Source organism: Pelophylax lessonae (genome assembly GCF_965119305.1).
Source record: "Pelophylax lessonae genome assembly, chromosome: 8".
NCBI lineage: Eukaryota > Metazoa > Chordata > Amphibia > Anura > Ranidae > Pelophylax > Pelophylax lessonae.
The window spans coordinates 156,538,788-156,557,996 of NC_138775.1; the positions used below are offsets into that span (position 1 = coordinate 156,538,788).

At 41.7% G+C, this 19,209-nt stretch overlaps 1 protein-coding gene across 4 annotated transcripts in view; it reads right to left on the reverse strand.

Annotated features, from left to right (window-relative positions):
* LOC309561721 (potassium channel subfamily T member 2) overlaps window positions 1–19,209 on the reverse strand; it is a 1,381,641-nt gene that overhangs the window by 106,547 nt on the left and 1,255,885 nt on the right. For all 4 annotated transcript variants that reach the window (XM_082265711.1, XM_082265712.1, XM_082265710.1 and 1 more), the window contains one exon: window positions 4,493–4,793. In XM_082265711.1, the coding sequence (XP_082121837.1) occupies window positions 4,493–4,793 (301 nt within the window). The remainder of the gene's footprint in view (window positions 1–4,492; window positions 4,794–19,209) is intronic.

Here is a 19,209-nt window from a genome sequence, read left to right on the forward strand (position 1 = left end):
GCTTCCTCATCCTCTACCGCCTCCTCATCCGGTCAGCGTAACACCTTCACCACCAACTTCAGCACCGCCAGGGGTAAACAACAGCAGGCAGTTTTAAAACTTGCCTGTTTGGGGGAAAAACCACACACCGCGCAGGAGTTGTGGAGGAGCATGGAACAGCAGACAAATGAGTGGTTGCTGCCAGCGAGCCTCAAGTCCGGCCTGGTGGTGTGCGATAACGGGCGAAATCTCATAGCAGCTCTGGGCCTAGCCGGTTTGACGCACATCCCTTGCCTGGCGCATGTGCTGAATTTGGTGGTGCAGAGTTTCCTTAAAAATTATCCCGATATGTCAGAGCTGCTGCAGAAAGTGCAGGCCGTCTGTGCGCACTTTCGGCGTTCTCACCCTGCTGCTGCTCGCCTGTCAGCGCTGCAGCGTAACTTCGGCCTTCCCCTCACCGCCTCATATGTGACGTGCCCACAAGGTGGAACTCCACCTTGCACATGCTGGAAAGACTGTGCGAGCAGCAGCAGGCCATAGTGGAGTTTCAGCTGCAGCACGCACGTGTGAGTCGCTCTGCGAAACAGCACCACTTCACCACCAATAACTGGGCCTCCATGTGAGACCTGTGTGCCTTGTTGCGCTGTTTTGAGTACTCCACCAACATGGCCAGTGCCGATGACGCCATTGTCAGCTTAACTATCCCACTTCTATGCCTCCTTGAAAAAACAATTTGGGCGATGATGGAAGAGGATGTGGCACAGGATGAGGAGGAGGAGGAGGATGAAGAGGTAACATTTCCAAGGCTTTCAGGGCAGTCATTCGCAAGGGGCTCAGAGGGTGGGTTCCTGCACACACAAACGCCAGGGACACAATTGTCCAGCAGGGGCACAGTTCTGGAGGATGAGGAGGATGAGGAGGAGGAGGAGATGGAACCATGTTCACAGCAGGGTGGCACCCAGGCCAGCTCATGGCCATCACTGGTGCGTGGCTGGGGGGATACAGAGAACAAAGACGATACACCTCCCACAGAGGACAGCCTTTCGTTGCCTCTGGGCAGCCTGGCACACATGAGTGATTACATGCTGCAGTGTCTCCACAACGACCGTCGAGTTGCCCACATTCTAACTTGTGCTGATTACTGGGTGGCCACGCTGCTGGATCCCCGTTACAAGGACAACGTACCGTCCTTAATTCACTCACTGGAGCGCGATCGCAAGATGCGCGAGTACAAGCACACGCTGGTAGACGCGATGCTGCTGGCATTCCCACCTGACAGCAGGGCCACAGTGGAAGCACAAGGCAGAGGAGGAGGAGGAGGAAGAGGTCGCCAACGCAACCAGGGCACCGCCAGCTCCTCAGAAGGCAGGGTTAGCATGGCCGAAATGTGGAAAAGCTTTGTCAGCACTCCACAACAAACAGCAGCACCAGCAGCTCATATGGAACGTCTTAGCAGGAGGCAGCATTTCACCAACATGGTGGAGCAGTACGCCTACATGTAGTGAATGACGGGTCTGCCCCCTTCAACTTCTGGGTCTCCAAATTGGGCACATGGCCTGAGCTTGCCCTTTACGCCTTGGAGGTGCTGGCGTGCCCTGCAGCCAGTGTATTATCTGAATGGGTATTTAGCACGGCTGGGGGCGTTATCACAGACAAGCGCAGCCGCCTGTCCAGGGACAATGTGGACAAGCTCACGTTCATTAAAATGAACCAGGCATGGATCCCACGGGACTTTTCCGTACCTTGTGCAGAATAGCGATGGATACCGACCTTACCCAGCCATTGTTCTATTTTTGCTCTTTCTCACTCTTTTGGGGTGTATCCTCATTTAAAATTTCTGAAAAAAAGCAGTGTTGGCTACCTCGTCCTCCTCCACCGCCGCTTCCACCTACACCGCCCATAGGTGTGCGCAGCCTATTGCATTAGGGTGTGCACCCCAAAGTTTAAATACACATGCATGTGTTTGCCTACATGTACATGGCCCCGATACATTACTCTCCCTGCTGGCAAAGTGAAATAGAGCAAAGCAGGTCCGAGGGAGATCTTTCCCATCTCCTCACTGGCAAACAGAGCGATAATGCTAATGTGTCCTAGGTGATTAGGGTGTGCCCAGGTACACCCGGCACACCCTGTGCGCACGCCTATGACACCGCCACATCCACCACCACCTCAACCTCCCTCCTACTCCATATGGGCCTCGTCCTTCAGAGATGAAGAACATTGTTTTATTTTTCTGTTTTTTTTTTGTTGTTTTAAGTTATTTCCCTATCCACATTTGTTTGCAGAGCACTTGCCATGCTCTTAACTACGTTTTGCTGCCATTTGCAGCTCTCTAGCCCTTTCCTTTGGTGTTTTAGAGCCATTTTAGTGCCTGAAAGTTCGGGTCCCCATTGACTTCAATGGGGTTCGGTGTCCGGGTAAAGTTCGGAAAAAGTCTGGGACACGGACCCGGACTTTTTTTTCAAGTTCGGCCGAACCCGCCGAACACGGACATCCAGGTGTCCGCTCAACTCTACTCATGGGTAAAATCCTGGATCCCTTCCATTAATTTATTTATACCTTACTACAAGATTTAGGTAACTGCAGATGACACGCCAATGTAAAATTGGCCAGCAATAGAAAAGTTTAAATGAACAAAGCTAGTCCCACATTTACTGGAGACAAAAAGCACAGATAGGGGTTTTACTGCAAGAATTTAGAGCACACATCAGTGTAAAATTGTTCAACAGACAGTTTATATCGGGGAAAAATAGACCTAACCAGTGTATACCTAACTTTTATTTTTTCTATGGGGATAGAGTCCTAAAATGGGAGGTAGTTTAGGCACACACTTGCACTCGGTTTTATTTTCATTTAAATGCTACAGCTGCATGCTTTGAAAAAATGTAAAGCCCTAGCAACAGACAATGAGTAACAAGTGAAATGAGCACTTTAGGCAAAACTTAAAAAGAAGCCCCATCAACATAAATAAAAAATCAAGAAACCCCCCAAAAAAAAAATACCACCCCACTTTTTTAAAATGCTACCTTAAACTGTTTAAAGTAAAGACTGTATATACTACAACAATATGACCCTAAAATAAATTAAACCCCCAACATACTACCTATAAGAAAAAAAAGCTAAAAGGAAAGAAAAAGGTTTTCCATGGACAGGATAGCTGCTAAAAGTGACCACTGACTAAAAATAAACCACAAAATAAAGATAAAGACAAATAAGTCCAGAATAATCAGAACAAAACAAGCAACAAAGGTGTTGAATACACATACAGCATGTAAACAGAATTCAAGTAAAGTTTCCAAACTGATCCTTATCCCTCATCCTTACAGTGCAAATGTGACAATTATTTGTTCAGCCGTCACACTTTCCCTGTGAAATGCTTTATATCATTATCCCCTAGGGCTGCTATTACCATCTAGTGGCAACAATAATGATATATTTTCATGATTGGGGTACTTTAAGAAAATACCACATTATGCCCAATAAATGAAGCTGGAAATCCTAGTAAATACATTTATTGAACAAAGATTTGAGACAGCTGTGCGAATGATTGATACGTTCACACAGACAATTCTTATAAATAGACCCCTATGGTTGCTCTGTGTATCCTCTTTTCTAGTGAGGGGCAGGCTTATCCAAAGCTCCCTAAATGGCAATTGTAAGCCTGTTGGTCATAGTTCAAAGGCAATACACTGCATTATACTTGGAAAAAAAACTCCCCCGAGCATATCACACACAAATTCACAAGAACTTCAATTATCAAACCCGCAAAATGTGTCTCAAGCCTATGGTTGTAGTGATCCAAAACTGCTTAAGGACCGACCCACATACATGTACGTGGGGCGATACATACTGTGGCAGGGCGGCCCTTAAGCGCAAAATCACATACCTGTATGTGATTTCTTCTTCCTGATCTGGGGAGCGCGCATGTGCCACCGGAGACCCCCTGCTAGAGCCAATCAGCGGAAACCAGGCGATCTTTTGGAGAGAGGAAGAACAGCGGTCTGCCTATGTAAATAAGGCAGATCGCCATTCTGCTAGTAAGGAAAACAGAGATCTTGTGTTTCTGCCAAGCAAGAACACAAATCTTTGCCTTCCTACAGTGCAGTCATCCCCCACACTGTAAAAATGCACTCCCAGGGAACACATTTAACCCTTTGATCACTTCTGATGTTAACCCCTTCCCTGCCAGTGTCATTAGTACAGTGACAGTGCATATTTTTAGCACTGATCACTGTATTGGTGCCACTGGTCCCCAAAAAGTGCCAGTGTCAGATTTGTCCTCCGCAATGTTGCAGTCCTGCTAAAAATCGCTGATCGCCACCATTACTAGTAAAAAATATTTAAAAAAATAAAAAGTCCACAAATACATCCCATAGTTTATAGACACTAGCCTATAACATTTGCGCCAAACCAATCAATATACGCTTATTGGGATTTTTCTTTTACCAAAAATAAGGCTTGGTCAGGAAGAGGGTAAAACCTTCTGGAGCTGAAGTGGTTACATTTTACCTACCATAACCTGCTGTAGGAAGACCCAAATGCTTCATTCTGTTCTTAACAAGTTCTGCTAGTTCTTGTCTTTCTGATCTTCTGCTCAAAGTCATCCTTTGTTGACTTATCCTCTCTGCTGATTTGTTAGAATGTCTGGGAACTTTTCTGCTTAGTCTTCTGGCCCATTGCATACTTTTTCTTCGTAGTAAGGGATGATCTGACTGGTCGCTGGATGTGGAATTCCGATGATTGTTGCGATTAGTTGCTGATTCCTTGGTTTCTTTTGTGTCTTCCCAATCTTCCACACTAATAGATATCTGTGACTTTGTAAGAAACATAGACAATTTCAGTGATTTAAATAAACTACATCTAAAAGTATTTACCTGTTGTTTAGCTCCAGTGCATGAGATCCCAGCGTTTAGGTGCAGGTGGAAGGCACATTTGCACTGTCCAGTAACCGGTAAATCTCTATGAGAGTCTGTGAGCTGCTGTGGCTGGATCGGGCTGGATGGTGCAAACAGTACTAACATTTAAGGCAGTAAGCACCCAGGGACAAATGCTAGGAACAAAATCAGTCTGCATTCCAGGAATTCATCCCTGGGCACATACTGCCTTAAATGTTTGCACAGCTCAGTGCACCAACCAGTCCTATCCAGCTGCAGCAGGTTTCAGTCTCTCATAGAGTTTTACAGGCTGTTGGCAGTGGGGCTACACAGTGCACTTATGCCTTCTGTCTTCACCAAAATGCTAACATCTCATGCACGGAAGCTACATGTCCAATGTGTATGAAGTAGGAACATCCAAATGCAGGAAAAAGTGAAAAAACGTGATCTGGGAGGCATAAAACATTATCCTACTTCCCATATGACTTCTGCATTAAAAAAATCTAAATGCAGGAGTGCTAGTCCTAAAGCATTATCCCTACACAAAAGCAAGAAAAGAAGGATTGGGATAGCCTTCTAAAACGGCCTACCAGACCCTTATTTAAGCATGCAGCCTACCTGGCCAGAATGGCGGGTGGATGGGGGTGTCAGTGAGTGTGCACTCCCTTCCCAAATCAGGCTACAAGTCCTCAACATGCAGAGGATACCTTACCAGAAGCCCCCCTGGCACCTTGTCCTTATGTTGATGATGGATAAGAACCTCTCTCCACATTCTTGGCCTAGTAGATGTGGAAGCTTATCAGGATATGCAAGCCCCCTTTAAAATAGGGTGGTCCCCAGATATCTGGATTCCCACTATATGAACGAGTAGGGGTTACATAGACAAGCAATTAAATAGCAAATACAAACAAAGACATCCACCCTCATATAACAGTAATTAGCAGAGGAAAATGTATTTGTAGTCAAATTTGGGGGCAGTAAGGACTACAGCCATGACTGTAGGCTGTTATTTTGCTGACTGTGTCCTACTAGGAAGATTTTCCTTCACTTCCTGTCCTGGAGATGCAATGACAATGAGAGGAAATTTCACTACATTGACAGTTTTCACAAAAACAGTGGATGATTTCCTCTCACCTCATGCTCTAGTGACAACTTTAAAGAAGAACTACCAGCAGAAGAAAATAATGTGTGTTAAATCCCTTAGGGGGAACCTGTGCACTTGGCACTGATTCCATCAAAATCCATGCAGGGGTTGCTGAGCTGTGTTGTCAGATAGCTATACCAGTTCACCGGTCTGGCTGTCTGACAACACTAATCAATAGAGACCGATTTCTGAGTGACAGCTTAGGAGAAGGGGCATGACAGCCTGACAGGCAGTGCATATAAAGCCATCACAGCCCCATCCCCTTTTATCCTAAACTGCTGGATGGAACATCACTCTGTTGTGAATTCTCCTCATCCCTCCTCTTTAATACACACAGAATTCAGACCTGCTGTCTGATATTCAGAGGACTGAAGAAAATGGAAACTGTGAGCTTGTGTTATAAATAACGGGAGCTGAAGCTGGGCTTTCATTCACAAAAACACAACCTAACAATAACACAAGCCAGGTACTATACTAGGCTGTCACAGACAAGTTTAGCAGCTAGTGTGTACTATTGTCAGCTTGTCCCTTTCTCCAGCTGCAATCGTTCACAACACTGAATCCAGACCATTTGCACTTTAATTTGATTCCATTATGTGGTTTTATTTATAGCATATTTTGCACTTTGGTTATTGAACCCAGATATTTTGGGAAATTGTATTCACGAATAGTGTACCTATTTTTGCGCTGTGTTTAATAATAATTAATTAATTCACAACACAAGCTGACAGTCTTCACTTTCTCTCTCTTTTCCTGAATATCAGGATGCAGGTCCAGACTCTGTATGCACTAAAGAGGAGAGGTGAGGAGACCAGACGCTGTAGAATAGATGGGGCAGGGCTCAGAACTGGCTGTAACTAGAGTTGGGTGAACGGTTTGGCCCAAGCATGGGTTTTGGTCAAACATTGGCTGCTTGCTCTATCCAGGGAGCACCCAAATTTGCAGGGTGTTCGGCAGGTGTTCGCCCCGTCGAACGCCCTGCAATGCTCTGTGCCCTAATTAGGCAAAGCTTTACCCAATCAGGGCACAGAAAAGCTGGTTGCTAAGAAACAGGGCCAGGAAGATGGCTTCAGCATCCTTAACAACTAATGAGTCATTAGCTGTCAATAGGCTTCCCCGCTGACAGTTGAATTAAAAAAAAAAATCTGCGGTAAAAAAAAAGGCACGGGGTCGTTCCCCCCCCCCACAATCTACACCAGACCCTTTTGGTCTGATATGGATTTTAAGGGAAACCCCAGTCCTAAATAAAAAAATAACGCTGGGGTCCCCCCAAAATTGGCTGGCCTGATTGGCAATGGATTTGCATCAGGGGATAATTGTCAAAAACTGTGTTTTTCTAATTTTTTACTTTTTTGATTAATGGGTAGGGATACTATGTACCCCATAATCATTCACATGGGGAGGGGGCAGGTTCTGGGGGCCCTTTGGTAAAGGAGCATTCCAGATTCTGATAAGCCCCTGCCTGCATACCCCCACAACCACTGGCCACAGTTGTAGGGATGAGGCCCTTGTCCCCATCTACATGGGGGCAAGGTGCTTTGGGGTGTGGGGCCTCTGCCCCCCTGCCCCAAAGCACCCACCCTCCATGTTGAGGGAATGTGGCCTGGTATGGTTCTGGAGGGGGGGGTGCTCGTTCACCCCCCCTCCCTCTTTCCTGACCTTCCAGGATGCATGCTCGGATAAGGATTTGTGATTGATCCTGGGGGGGGGGACTCGCCATTTTTGTTTTTCATTTTGACGTGGAGTTCCTTTTAAAATCCATATCAGACCTGAAGGGCCTGGTATGGACTGGAGGGTATCCAACACCATTTTTTTCTTTATTTCTCTTCCATAGCAGGGTGTTGGCAATAGAAACCGTGAGTCAATTTAAATGTGATTTGACTTTGTTTTTTTTTCTTTAGAAATTTTATTTTTGCTGCATGTTCTTTACATGCTACAAAAAGACCAAGGGAACCCCCCCCAGGAACTATCTTTAAAATTTCTAATTTTTATTGTCGCACATTAAGCATCATTAAAAGCACTGCCCCTGAAAAAACAATCTTTAAAAAAAACATTTTGCATTGATACATGTCCCCCAGGGCAGTATCAAGACCCCCATACCCCTTTTATGGCCAGTTACTTGCATATAAGCCTTCAAAATGGGCACTTTTTGCAGTTCGGGTTAGAACTTATGCCCCCTTTGGGAGTTCTGCTGTGAACCAAACAGGGGGGTGTTCAGCTCATCTCTAGCTGTACCTAGGCAACTGTTCTAAATGCATTCTTCACAGTTTTTAGAAAGGAAAAGGAGGAGTATAGTAATCAAGACTGGATCGTTATTAAAGTGGTTGTATCCTCAAAAAAAAAAAAAAAACAAGGAAATACTTACCTTAGAACGAAGCCCCGACACGGTCGCCCGGACACCGCTTAGGCAGCTGACATTTTCCCTCGGCGTCTCTTCCAATTTCAGTGGCTCAGGCACTTTGAGTGGCCGGAGCCATGATGACGTCACTCCCGTGCATGCGCGTGGGAGTTCACTTACCGGCAAGGAGTCAGCAAGGTCCGCTGGACCTTCAGAGCACATGCGCCGCTGGTGTCAGCAGCTGCATGCAGGGTGAATATCTCCTAAACCATGCAGGTTTAAGAGATATTAATTTTACCTACAGGTAGGCCTTATTATAGGCTTACCTGTAGATATACTACCACTTTAATGTATCACAGAATGTATCCTTGTGGCTAACTGATGTCAGTGTCCAAAAATATTTGAAAAACTAAAAGCAAATACGTTTCCAGGACCTGATGGCTTACACCTTGAAGTCCTCATAAAACTTAGCCAGGTAATAGCCAGTCTATTACTTCTAATTTGTGTGGACAGTTTAAGAACTGGAATGGTACCAAATTATTGGTGTATGGCCAACATGGTACCAATATTTAAAAAAGGACAAAGATATATTCCTGGAAACTACAGGCAAGTCTAACATTAATAGTGTGTAAACTATTGGAGGGCATGATAAGGGACTGTATCCAAAAATTTGTACATGAAAACAGTACCATTAATAGTAATCAGTATGCATTTATGAAAGATTATTCTTGCCAGACTAGTCTGCTAACATTTTATAAAGAAGTGAGCTGCCTAGATAAAGGAAGGCCTGTGGATGTGATGTGACTGGATTTCACAAAATAATTTGATACAGTTCCCCATAAATGCTTAATATGAAAATTGAGGTCTGTTGGCTTAGACCATAGGGTATGTACCCGTATAGAAAACTAGTTACAGGAGCACAACCAAAGGGTAGCGATAAACAATGTGTACTCACAATGTTCTGGCGTAGAAAGTGGGGTACCCCAAGGCTATGTCCTGGGACCAATTCTGTTTAATTTATTCATAAATAATATGGATGTTGGTGTATATAGTCTCAGTGTTTGCTGACAATACAAAGCTAAGCAGGGAAATTACTTCACAGCAAGATAAAGCAACCTTACAAGTAGACCTCAATAAAATAATAGGATGGGAAACTATATGGTAAAGGGGGTTAATGTTGAGAAACATTAACCACTTCCATACCGCATGATTTCTGGCACTCCACTCCTACATGTAAAAGTCATAATTTTTTTTGCTAGAAAATTACTCGGAACCCCCAAACATTATATATATATATATATTTTTTAGCAGAGACCCTAGGGAATAAAATGGCGCTTGGTTTACTCATTATACTATTGCATTAGTACCTAGTTACCATATGATGTTTTCTTTGGAGGGCCAGCCATCCATATTTTTCTTGCTATGTCTGTACTGTTTATGTGATTCCTATATATATTTTTTGTAATAAAAAAATACTTTTTTTATAAATCTACTTTATTGCTTATTAGCATTACACTACTTTTTGAAGACCTTAAAAGTCCCATTGGGGGGATTCTCCTCCTTTCTTCATTATTAGGGATGTGGTCTCTTTTCTAGACTCCTCACTTCCCCAACCAGCCCTATATCTTGCAACTTTTTATGTCACACAGTATTTGTGCAGAAAATTTTCAAACTCATTTTTTTAAAAAAGAAAAAACTGTTTTATGAATTAAAAAAAAAGGAAACACAAAAGTTAGCCCAATTTGTTTGTATAATGTGAAAGATGATGTTACGCCAAGTGAATAGATACCTAATATGTCACACATTAAAATTGCTTACACTCGTGGAATGACGCCAAACTTCGGTACTTAAAAATATCTATAGGCAACGCTTTAAACATTTTTACAGGTTACCACTTTAGAGTTACAGTGGAGGTCTTGGATTACAATTGTTGCTCTTGCTCTAATGTTCGAGGCAATACCTTACTTGTATGGATTGAATGGCGTTTACATATGTGGCCGCGACAAACGCAGGTATTTGCTTCCGCGTGCCAGCACGCAGGGACAGGGGCACTTAAATTTTTTTTTATTGTTTATTTTATTTTAATTTTTTTTTTATTTTTACACTTTCCCTTTATTTTTTTTTTATCACTTTTATTCCAATTTTAAGAAATGTAAACATCCCTTGTAATATAAATAGTGAATGACAGGTCCTCTTTATAGGGAGATCTGGGGTATTTAAAAAAAAAAAAAAAAAACGATCTCGGCTATTTTGCCGAGATCAGTGCAGTATTGAAAACTGCCAGGCCTCTGAGAGTCACAGAGACAGAGGGGATGTGGTTAAGTAATGCACTTGGGGCCAAAAATAAGAATGCAAGTTACTCACCAGGGGAGAACCTTTGGGGGGATTCAGGGTGGAAAAAGATCTGGGGGTCCTAGAAGATCACATGCCCAGCAATGGCATGCAATGGAAAGCTGCAGCAAGCAAAGCCAACAGAATATTAGCATCCATTAAAAAGAGTATCTACTCATATCATAGCATATCAAGCATTAAACCTACTCTCCCTGGAGAAAAGAAGCCTGAGATAAGATATGATAGTGATATTCAAAAACCTCAATGGTGATTTTAGTATAGGGAAGAAACTATTCAGTTTCAGGGAGCTTAAGAAGGCAAGCGGCCACTCAATGAAACTGAAGGAGAAGCGTTTAAACCTTAAACTACTTAGGAAGTTCTTTACTTTAAATCGATAAGGAAGTGGAACATCCTTCCACAATCAGTGGTGTCAGTGGGAAGTGTCAGTAATTAAAAAAAAACTCTTATATGGGTATACACACACCTATACAGGTTGAACTAGATGGTGTCTTTATTCAACCTTACCAACTATGAAACTAAGCTAAAATTCAAAAAGATGATCATTATTGCACAGCAGCAGGTATGCACTTTTTATTTGATGGCAAAATGCTTTTTAAATGCTTTAATTTTTAAAAATAAAATGTATCTAAAAGAAAAGTCTTAGTGTAAAAAAAAAATGAAATGATCAAATCAAAGGTTTACTGTTAAATTTCTAGTGCCTTAAAGTATATACTGTACATGAAGGTATGACCTAGCAAAAAATTACCCTTGGGTGCAAACACTAATAGTACAAAAATCATACCTATTATACCCCAAATAGTGTAAAGACCTATTTTGTTTATATAAATACCTTATTTTAAGGGTTATAATAACAGAAGTCGGGTGACCATAATGTCCTTAGAATATGCTGGGTGGAGGATGTGGTTGAAACCGTAGTATCTGCCCAGCGGCAAAACGGTTGGCTTGCAGACCCTTCCTTGCTGCTCTCTGAGGTTTTGACTGTGAGACTCTGGAAAAGTGCTGCTATATCACCTTGTGGGGTATAGGCAAACAATGGGACTACAGGCACCATGTGGGCTAACAAAGCATCCCATAATCCCAGTTTGGAAATGAGTAAGGTTTGGTGAAAACACTACCATGGCATTTTATTGACAGTTGAAGCCAGAAAGTGTCAGAAAAAACAAGAATACTGGCAAGAACTAAAGTTATTTTTTTCTCAGTTTTCAAATGTAAAAAATCAAATCAAAAGCATGTACAATTTAACACTTACTAAAGAAAGACAATCAGAAAAGTTCTGTTTTGAAGCTGAATTCTGGAAAGTTAGGTCAAATGTCTCTTTGCAGTGCCCCCCCCCCCTCCTCTTTACTAGCTCTAGTCTAGGGGTGCCAGAAAAGATAAATATGTACCTTATTCCCTGCCTTGGGGGCCCCTCGATCTGTTAAACTGGCTCAGCACTGCCTCCTATCAAAGAAAAATGAGATTATGAATGGAGAGCTTGCCTCAATTGCAAATATCTGCAAAACTGACTTAGAGGAAGGACAAACTCCAACTGTAGGTCTTAAAAGGATGTAAGAATAGTGCCATTATATAACTTGGACATATACCAAATCCCAACTCTTTCCCAGTCCTGAAAGCCTTCTAATTTAGACACTTCTATATAGTTAAAATTGTGCCATATCTGGGTATGGGATAAAAAGCCTTGTATTACTAATGTAGATTTACCATAGGTCCATAATGTCCCTTATAAGACAATTGTCAGGGCTGTAGGCTCCAGGTGTGTAAGCCAAGCCTCCAGATAGGTAAGGAGGGGACTATCTAAGCCTCAGGGAATAAGAAGGTTACAAATAGGATTCAAGGGATCTACGTAGCCCGAACCTCCCATCTGCTGTAATTGGGAGACAAGATAGTAAGCCCTAGAATGAGGAACAGCTACATCGCCCGGATATTTACCAAATTGTAAGGTCACTAAGCTGATGTGGGTCATACTTTTATGCCATATTCGATCTCTAAATTGGGAATCTATATATATATATACAACAACCGAGGGGCACAAACCATTTTGATGAACTGAACCCTCCCAACCACTGATACAGTAATTTGCACACATTTAGTGTGGAATTTATGAAGCAGTGGGAGTAGGTTTAGTTCTATATATTGAGTAGGGTCAGAGGTAACCTGAATACCCAAATAATGGAAAGAAGCGGCTATCTGTACTGATCATTCAGGCAAGGGAGCATGTAAGGCATCCAATGGCACGAGGACCGACTTATTCCAGTTAATGGAAAAGCAAGATAAGGCACCAAAGGCATCAATGCGAGTCATAACAGCTTGCAGGATTCCTTAAGTATCCCCCAAACACAGCAGGGTATCGTCAGCATATAGTGAGATGACATCAACACCTGTACCTTGTTGAAACCCAATTATATCGGCCGACTTACCTGTTTGGGCTACCAGGGGTTCTAGAGCAAGGGCAAACAGGGGTGACAGTGGACACCCCTGTTGAGTGCACTTGTGGAGCTCAAAGGGCTACAATCACCTTAAGCCTAGCAGAGGGATGTGCATAAAGTACTTGCACCCACTTCATAAAATTACTGCCTAAACCCCAGCCCTCCAGCACTGCCCAAAGTTAAGGCCACTCAACTGTCGAAGGCCTTAGCCACTTCCAATGAGAAGTTAGCCTCATTGCCAGGATTATCAATGGGTTACTGACGATTCAAGAAAAGTCTCCTAAGATTCTGGGCTGTAGATCAAGTAGGGATGAACCCTGACTGATCCTTATAAACTAGTTTGTGAACAACCTTTGCCAGTCTAGATGTCAGCACCCTGGCTAGAATCTTGACATCTGCAGTGAGAAGTGAGATATGCCGATAGGAGTCAGGTAGGAGAGCATCCTCCCCAGGTTTTAGTAGCATACAGTGTTTAGACACTGCTGTTCTAATCTGCTATTCAAAAAGCACCAATTTAAGGGGAAAATAATTATTTTTCAGTTTTTAGGGAAAAATCATTATTTTTCAGTTTTTCATTCAAATGGGTTTTTATTCAATAGCAGAATAGAACAACAACCTGTTTGGTGGGCGGCGGCGTGTGGCATGTAGCGGCCATGTAATGCAAGCTCAGTGCATATGTATCTGCTTAATCTGGATTTTAAAAAAAAATATTTTCCGTCATATTTTACTGTGACATACAGCGTTTAGACACTGTTGTTCTAATCTGCTATTCAAAAATAACCAATTTAAAATGAAACATTTTGTTTTTCTTTTTTTCCTTTATATGTTACTGTGAGATAAAGCCTTTAGACACTGCTGGGTTCTAATCTGCTCTTCAAAAATCACCAATTAAAGGGAAAAATAAAAATGTTTCATTCATACGTTACTGTGAGATACACCCTTTGAATACTGTTGTTCTATTCTGCTATTCAATAAACACCCATTTAGGGAAAAAAGAAATTGTGGCCTATTCTTTATAATTTACTGTGAGATACACCCGTTGGATACTGTTGTTCTATTCCGCTTTTCAATAAACACCTATTTAGGGAAAAAATATTAAATTGCGGCCTAGTCTGTATCTGTATGTGTGAGATACACCCTTTTAGATACTGTTGTTATATTCTGCTATTCAATAAACACTCATTTAGGGGAAAGAAAAATATTAAATTGCAGCTTAGTCTGTATCTGTACGTGTGAGATACACCCTTTTAGATACTGTTGTTCTATTCTGCTATTCAATAAACACCCATTTAGGGGAAAGAAAGATATTAAATTGCGGCTTAGTCTGTATCTGTAAGTGAGAGATACACCCTTTAAGATACTGTTGTTCTATTCTGCTATTCAATAAACACCCATTTAGGGGAAAATTAATAATTTTGCAGCGTTTGATGATTATGTTACTGTGAGATACACCCTTTAAATTTTTTTGGCGCAACTCCTTCCACCACCGAGGGTTGCAGGGCGCTTCAGTTTGCCTCCTGTTGCTAACTCCTCCTACTCCACTTCCTCATCCTCTACAGCCTCCGAATCCGGAGCAGTGATCATTTCCAAGGCTTTCAGGGCAGTCATTCGCAAATGGCTCCGAGGGTGGGTTCCTGCACCCACAAACGCCAGGTACACAAATGTCCAGCAAGGGTACAGTTCTGGAAGATGATGAGGTGGAGGATGAGGTGGAGGATGAGGAGATGGAGGAGGAGGAACCATATTCACAGCAGGGTGGCACCTAGATAACAAATAACAACAGATACTACACTTGATCTTAGCCAAAAGGTCGAGAAGCGATGCTGGTGGCATTCCCACCTGACAGCGGGGGCACAGTGGAAGCAAAAGGCAAAGGCAGAGGAGGAGGACGCCAACGCAGCCAGGGCACCGCCAGCACCTCAGAAGGCAGGGTTAGCATGTATGAAATGTAGAAAAGCTTTGTCGGCATGCCACAACAACCAGGACCACCAGCTGTTTTTTTTTTCTTTTTAAGCCCGTTGGATGTGTGAACACACTCAGACTATCACCAGGTGGGTGCATAAAATAGTGCACACCAAAAAAGTGAAACACAAAAAGTGCACAGGGTGTACACATGGTCCCTGACCCTGATCCCCCAGGGCGCAAGGCTCCTGACAGGGACTGGGGTACTTAAACTGGCTAACCTGAATGAAACCAGGCAGCCCGTTCTTTAGGAGATCTGCTGAAACAGACCACCCCAAGTACCAGGTGGGGCTCTCCTGGAGAGAGACCCCATTAGAGAGGGCGAACCAAGCCAGAAGGCCATATCCACCCCCTCCCAAGACTTTCAGGACAGGTCCAAGGACCTACACCCTACTAATCACGCTGTGCAAAATAAAGTGTACCGCCACAATAAAAAACACAAAATGTGAGACACACAACACATAAAAGTGGGGAAAGGGTTAGTGGAGAAGTGCAAGGTTAGTACCACATTGCAATACTATGGCAGGCCCTTCGGCCAGGAATAAAAAATTAATCTGGTCCTGACTCCTGACCAAAAGGCCCGGCCCTAGAGGCAGGTGTGAAAAACGTGTGTAGGAAGTGCAGTGTCCTTGGTGCCATACCCATAGTGTGGCCATCCCCTGTGAATTATGGCACCCCTGGACTGCCACTCAAGGGGCACATACACCACAAGCTTTTCAGAATCCCGGTCCCTGGCAAAACCAGTGCAGCCCCGTCCCTACCAGGCCTCAGAACTTAGACAGCTTTGGGAGAGCCCGGCCCACAACAAGGGACACATACCTTTTCCAAGGCCAGACTCAACCCAGAAGGGGGGGAAAAAACCCCCTGCCGCCATCACCGTTCCTTGCCATATACCATATACCATATACAGTTCCTTACCGTTCCTTACGTACTATACACGTACTGAATGATGGGTATGCCCCCTTCAACTTCTGGGTCTCCAAATTGGGCACACGGCCTGAGCTTGCCCTTTACACCTTGGAGGTGCTGGCCTGCCCTGCAGCCAGTGTATTATCTGATTGTGTATTTAGCATGGCTGGGGGCGTTATCACAGACAAGCGCAGCTGCCTGTCCAGAGCCAATGTGGACAAGCTCACGTTTATTAAAACGAACTAGGCATGGATCCCACAGGACTTGCTTGTACCTTGTGCAGAAAAGACATTAAATACTGGCCTTACCCAGCCATTGTTGTATTTTTGATCTTTCTCACTCTTTTGGGGTGTACCCTAATTTAAAAAGAAATTTAAAATTAAAAACAAAAACCAGTGTTGGCTACCTTGTCCTCCTCCACCGCCGCTTCCACCTACACCGCCACACCCACCGCGACCTCAACCTCCTACTCCATATGGGCCTCGTCCTCCTAAATCAAGATGATTATTTTTATGTTTTTTATGTTATTTTAAGTTATTTCCCTATCCACATTTGTTTGCAGAGCACTTGCCATGCTCTTAAGGATATTTCGCTGCCATTCACAGCCCTCTAGCCCTTTCCATGTTTTTTTTAGAGCCATTTTAGTGCTTAAAAGTTCGGGTCACCATTGACTTCAATGGGGTTCGGGATCGGGGTAGTGTTCGGGTTAAGTTCGGGTCACGAACCCGGAATTTTTTTTCAGGTGTTCGCTCAACTCTAATTCTGAGTCATCCCTGCTAGTCCAAGCCACAAAAAGAAATGTAATGAGCTGATTGGATGATATCAACTGGTGATGCATGCATCCCAAATAACGAATTGAACAAAATGAAATTCAGATTTTAGTTATGTTATGATTTGGAGATTCTGATGGATCTTTTTCTGTCAAACCCAAATGCAATCGTAGGAATCGCCTTATTTCACTTTTATACTTTGCTGTATTTATTGCATTGCATTATGTTTCTATTTTATATGTATTTAATTTTATGAATAATGAAAAATGTAAATGCAAACAGAATTGGCTGATCATCCAACAGTCAAAGACTAGTGCAAGCCACTCTCATCCGAATAAAACAAATGTTTTTTAAAATTAATATTAATACATATTCATTTGTTATGTTATGAAATTTAATTAATTTCTCCATTCCCAAATGACTTTGTTTGTTGGCCGCCGATATACAAATAAACAAATGGTCTCTCAAGATTAACCCCAATATTAAAAATAATATTTTTAATATATACACACTATGCTTACTAGAATAAAAACAAAAAGATCCAAATCAATTCAGATCATTCATTGTGTCATTACGTTATTTTGGATGCTTCAAACATTAATAAAAGGCCCACACTATTGCATTATGTAACCCAAATGAAACAAATGAATACAAATGAATTTGTTGTTTTTGGTATAATTTATTCGTTGAAATTTGTTACTATTGGAAATGGATATGGAAATTCGGATACATGCGAATCTCCAAATCGTGCAAATTTCATCTGAATTTGGATTTGCAATTAAACTAATCACATATGTCTACATACCACCACATACCTTATTGCTTCTGCAATATTACATATCTGCAGGTCCCACTAATCAGTGGCAAGTTTGATACTCCTGAAAGCTGTGCTTTTTTTTCTTGCATTTGACTGCTTGAATGTTCTATTCCGCTTTACTGCAATTACCCGTCTGACTCTATGTAGAGTACTATGAATGAGACATTAACCTTTTATGTCTTGCATGTAATGTGAATGATCCATCTGATGCTTTATTCTGCTTGCTGTAATTGCTAATATGCCTTTATGTGGACCACTGCAAATAATGCACATGATGAGACAACTTATGTGATTAAATGTAGATCAATGTGAACTATGTACATTATCAGACATCCATTTGATGCCCTTTTCTGCTTTCTGAAATAATCAATGTGATTATATGTTGATTACTCAGAACCATACACGTTATGAGACAAAAGACATGAGTCAATGCCATTACGTTTTTATCCAGTGTACATTATGTGAATGGTCCAGGTATAACATGCTCAATTCAATGTTTGACTGATAAAGATGTAGGTACTGACATATATGCAGCCTTCATTGGCACAAGAACACTTACAGACTAGAAAGCTTCATGCTATAGGGATCCTGCATAGCTGGTTAATATGGTTAAAAAAACAAGTCTTCTATATTAAGCTTCATGTGTTTTCTTTTGGGATGTACAATTAGGAGCAACAGTTATTGCATGATCTGTTTTTTGTTTTTAATCTATGATATAAAGATTCTTACATTGTGGGGCATTTTATAAAAAAAAGTATTTACCTATGGTGTGCGCGTTTATTTATTATGTATTTTATATATATACATTATTATATATATATCTATATATCTATATCTATCTATATATCTATCTATCTATCTATCTATCTATCTATATATATATATATATATATATATATATATATATATATATATACACAGTGTATATATATATATATATAGATATATATATATATATATATATATATATATATATATATATATATATATAAAGATATATATTATATATATATATATATATATATATATATATAATCAGGAGTAAGGATGATCGAACTTTTGAAAAGTTCGGTTCGGCCAGAACATCCGAACTTGCCGAATCGGCCCGGATTTCAGAACCCCATTGAAATCAATGGGACCCGAACTTCGGTAATCAAAAAACACCATTTTGAAGCCCCAAAACCCAATAAATGCCCCTAAAAAGTGCCTAGGGTTCTGGGTCATGCCCCATTAACTATTAATCACACAAAAAAAGTTCTTAAAAATTGTCATTTTTGATAAAAAAGCCAATTATTGAAAAATTAAAAAAAAAAAAGAGATTTTTTGATTTTTACTTTGGATTTAGTATCTGGGGGGTCTAAAAGGTGTGCATGTGAAGTTTCAGCTCTGTAGCATGTCCAGAACCATGAAAAAAAAAAGATAATTTTTCAGTAGAACAGGGATGTGGTTCGGGAGCCTCCTTTAACTTTAACACCTATATGATCTTTTTTTCTGGTTCTGGACATGCTACAGAGCTGAAACTTCACAGGTACACCTTTTAGACCCCCCAGACACAAAATCACACAAAAAAAGTTCTTAAAAATTGTCATTTTTGATAAAAAAAGCCAATTATTGAAAAATTTAAAAAAAAGAGATTTT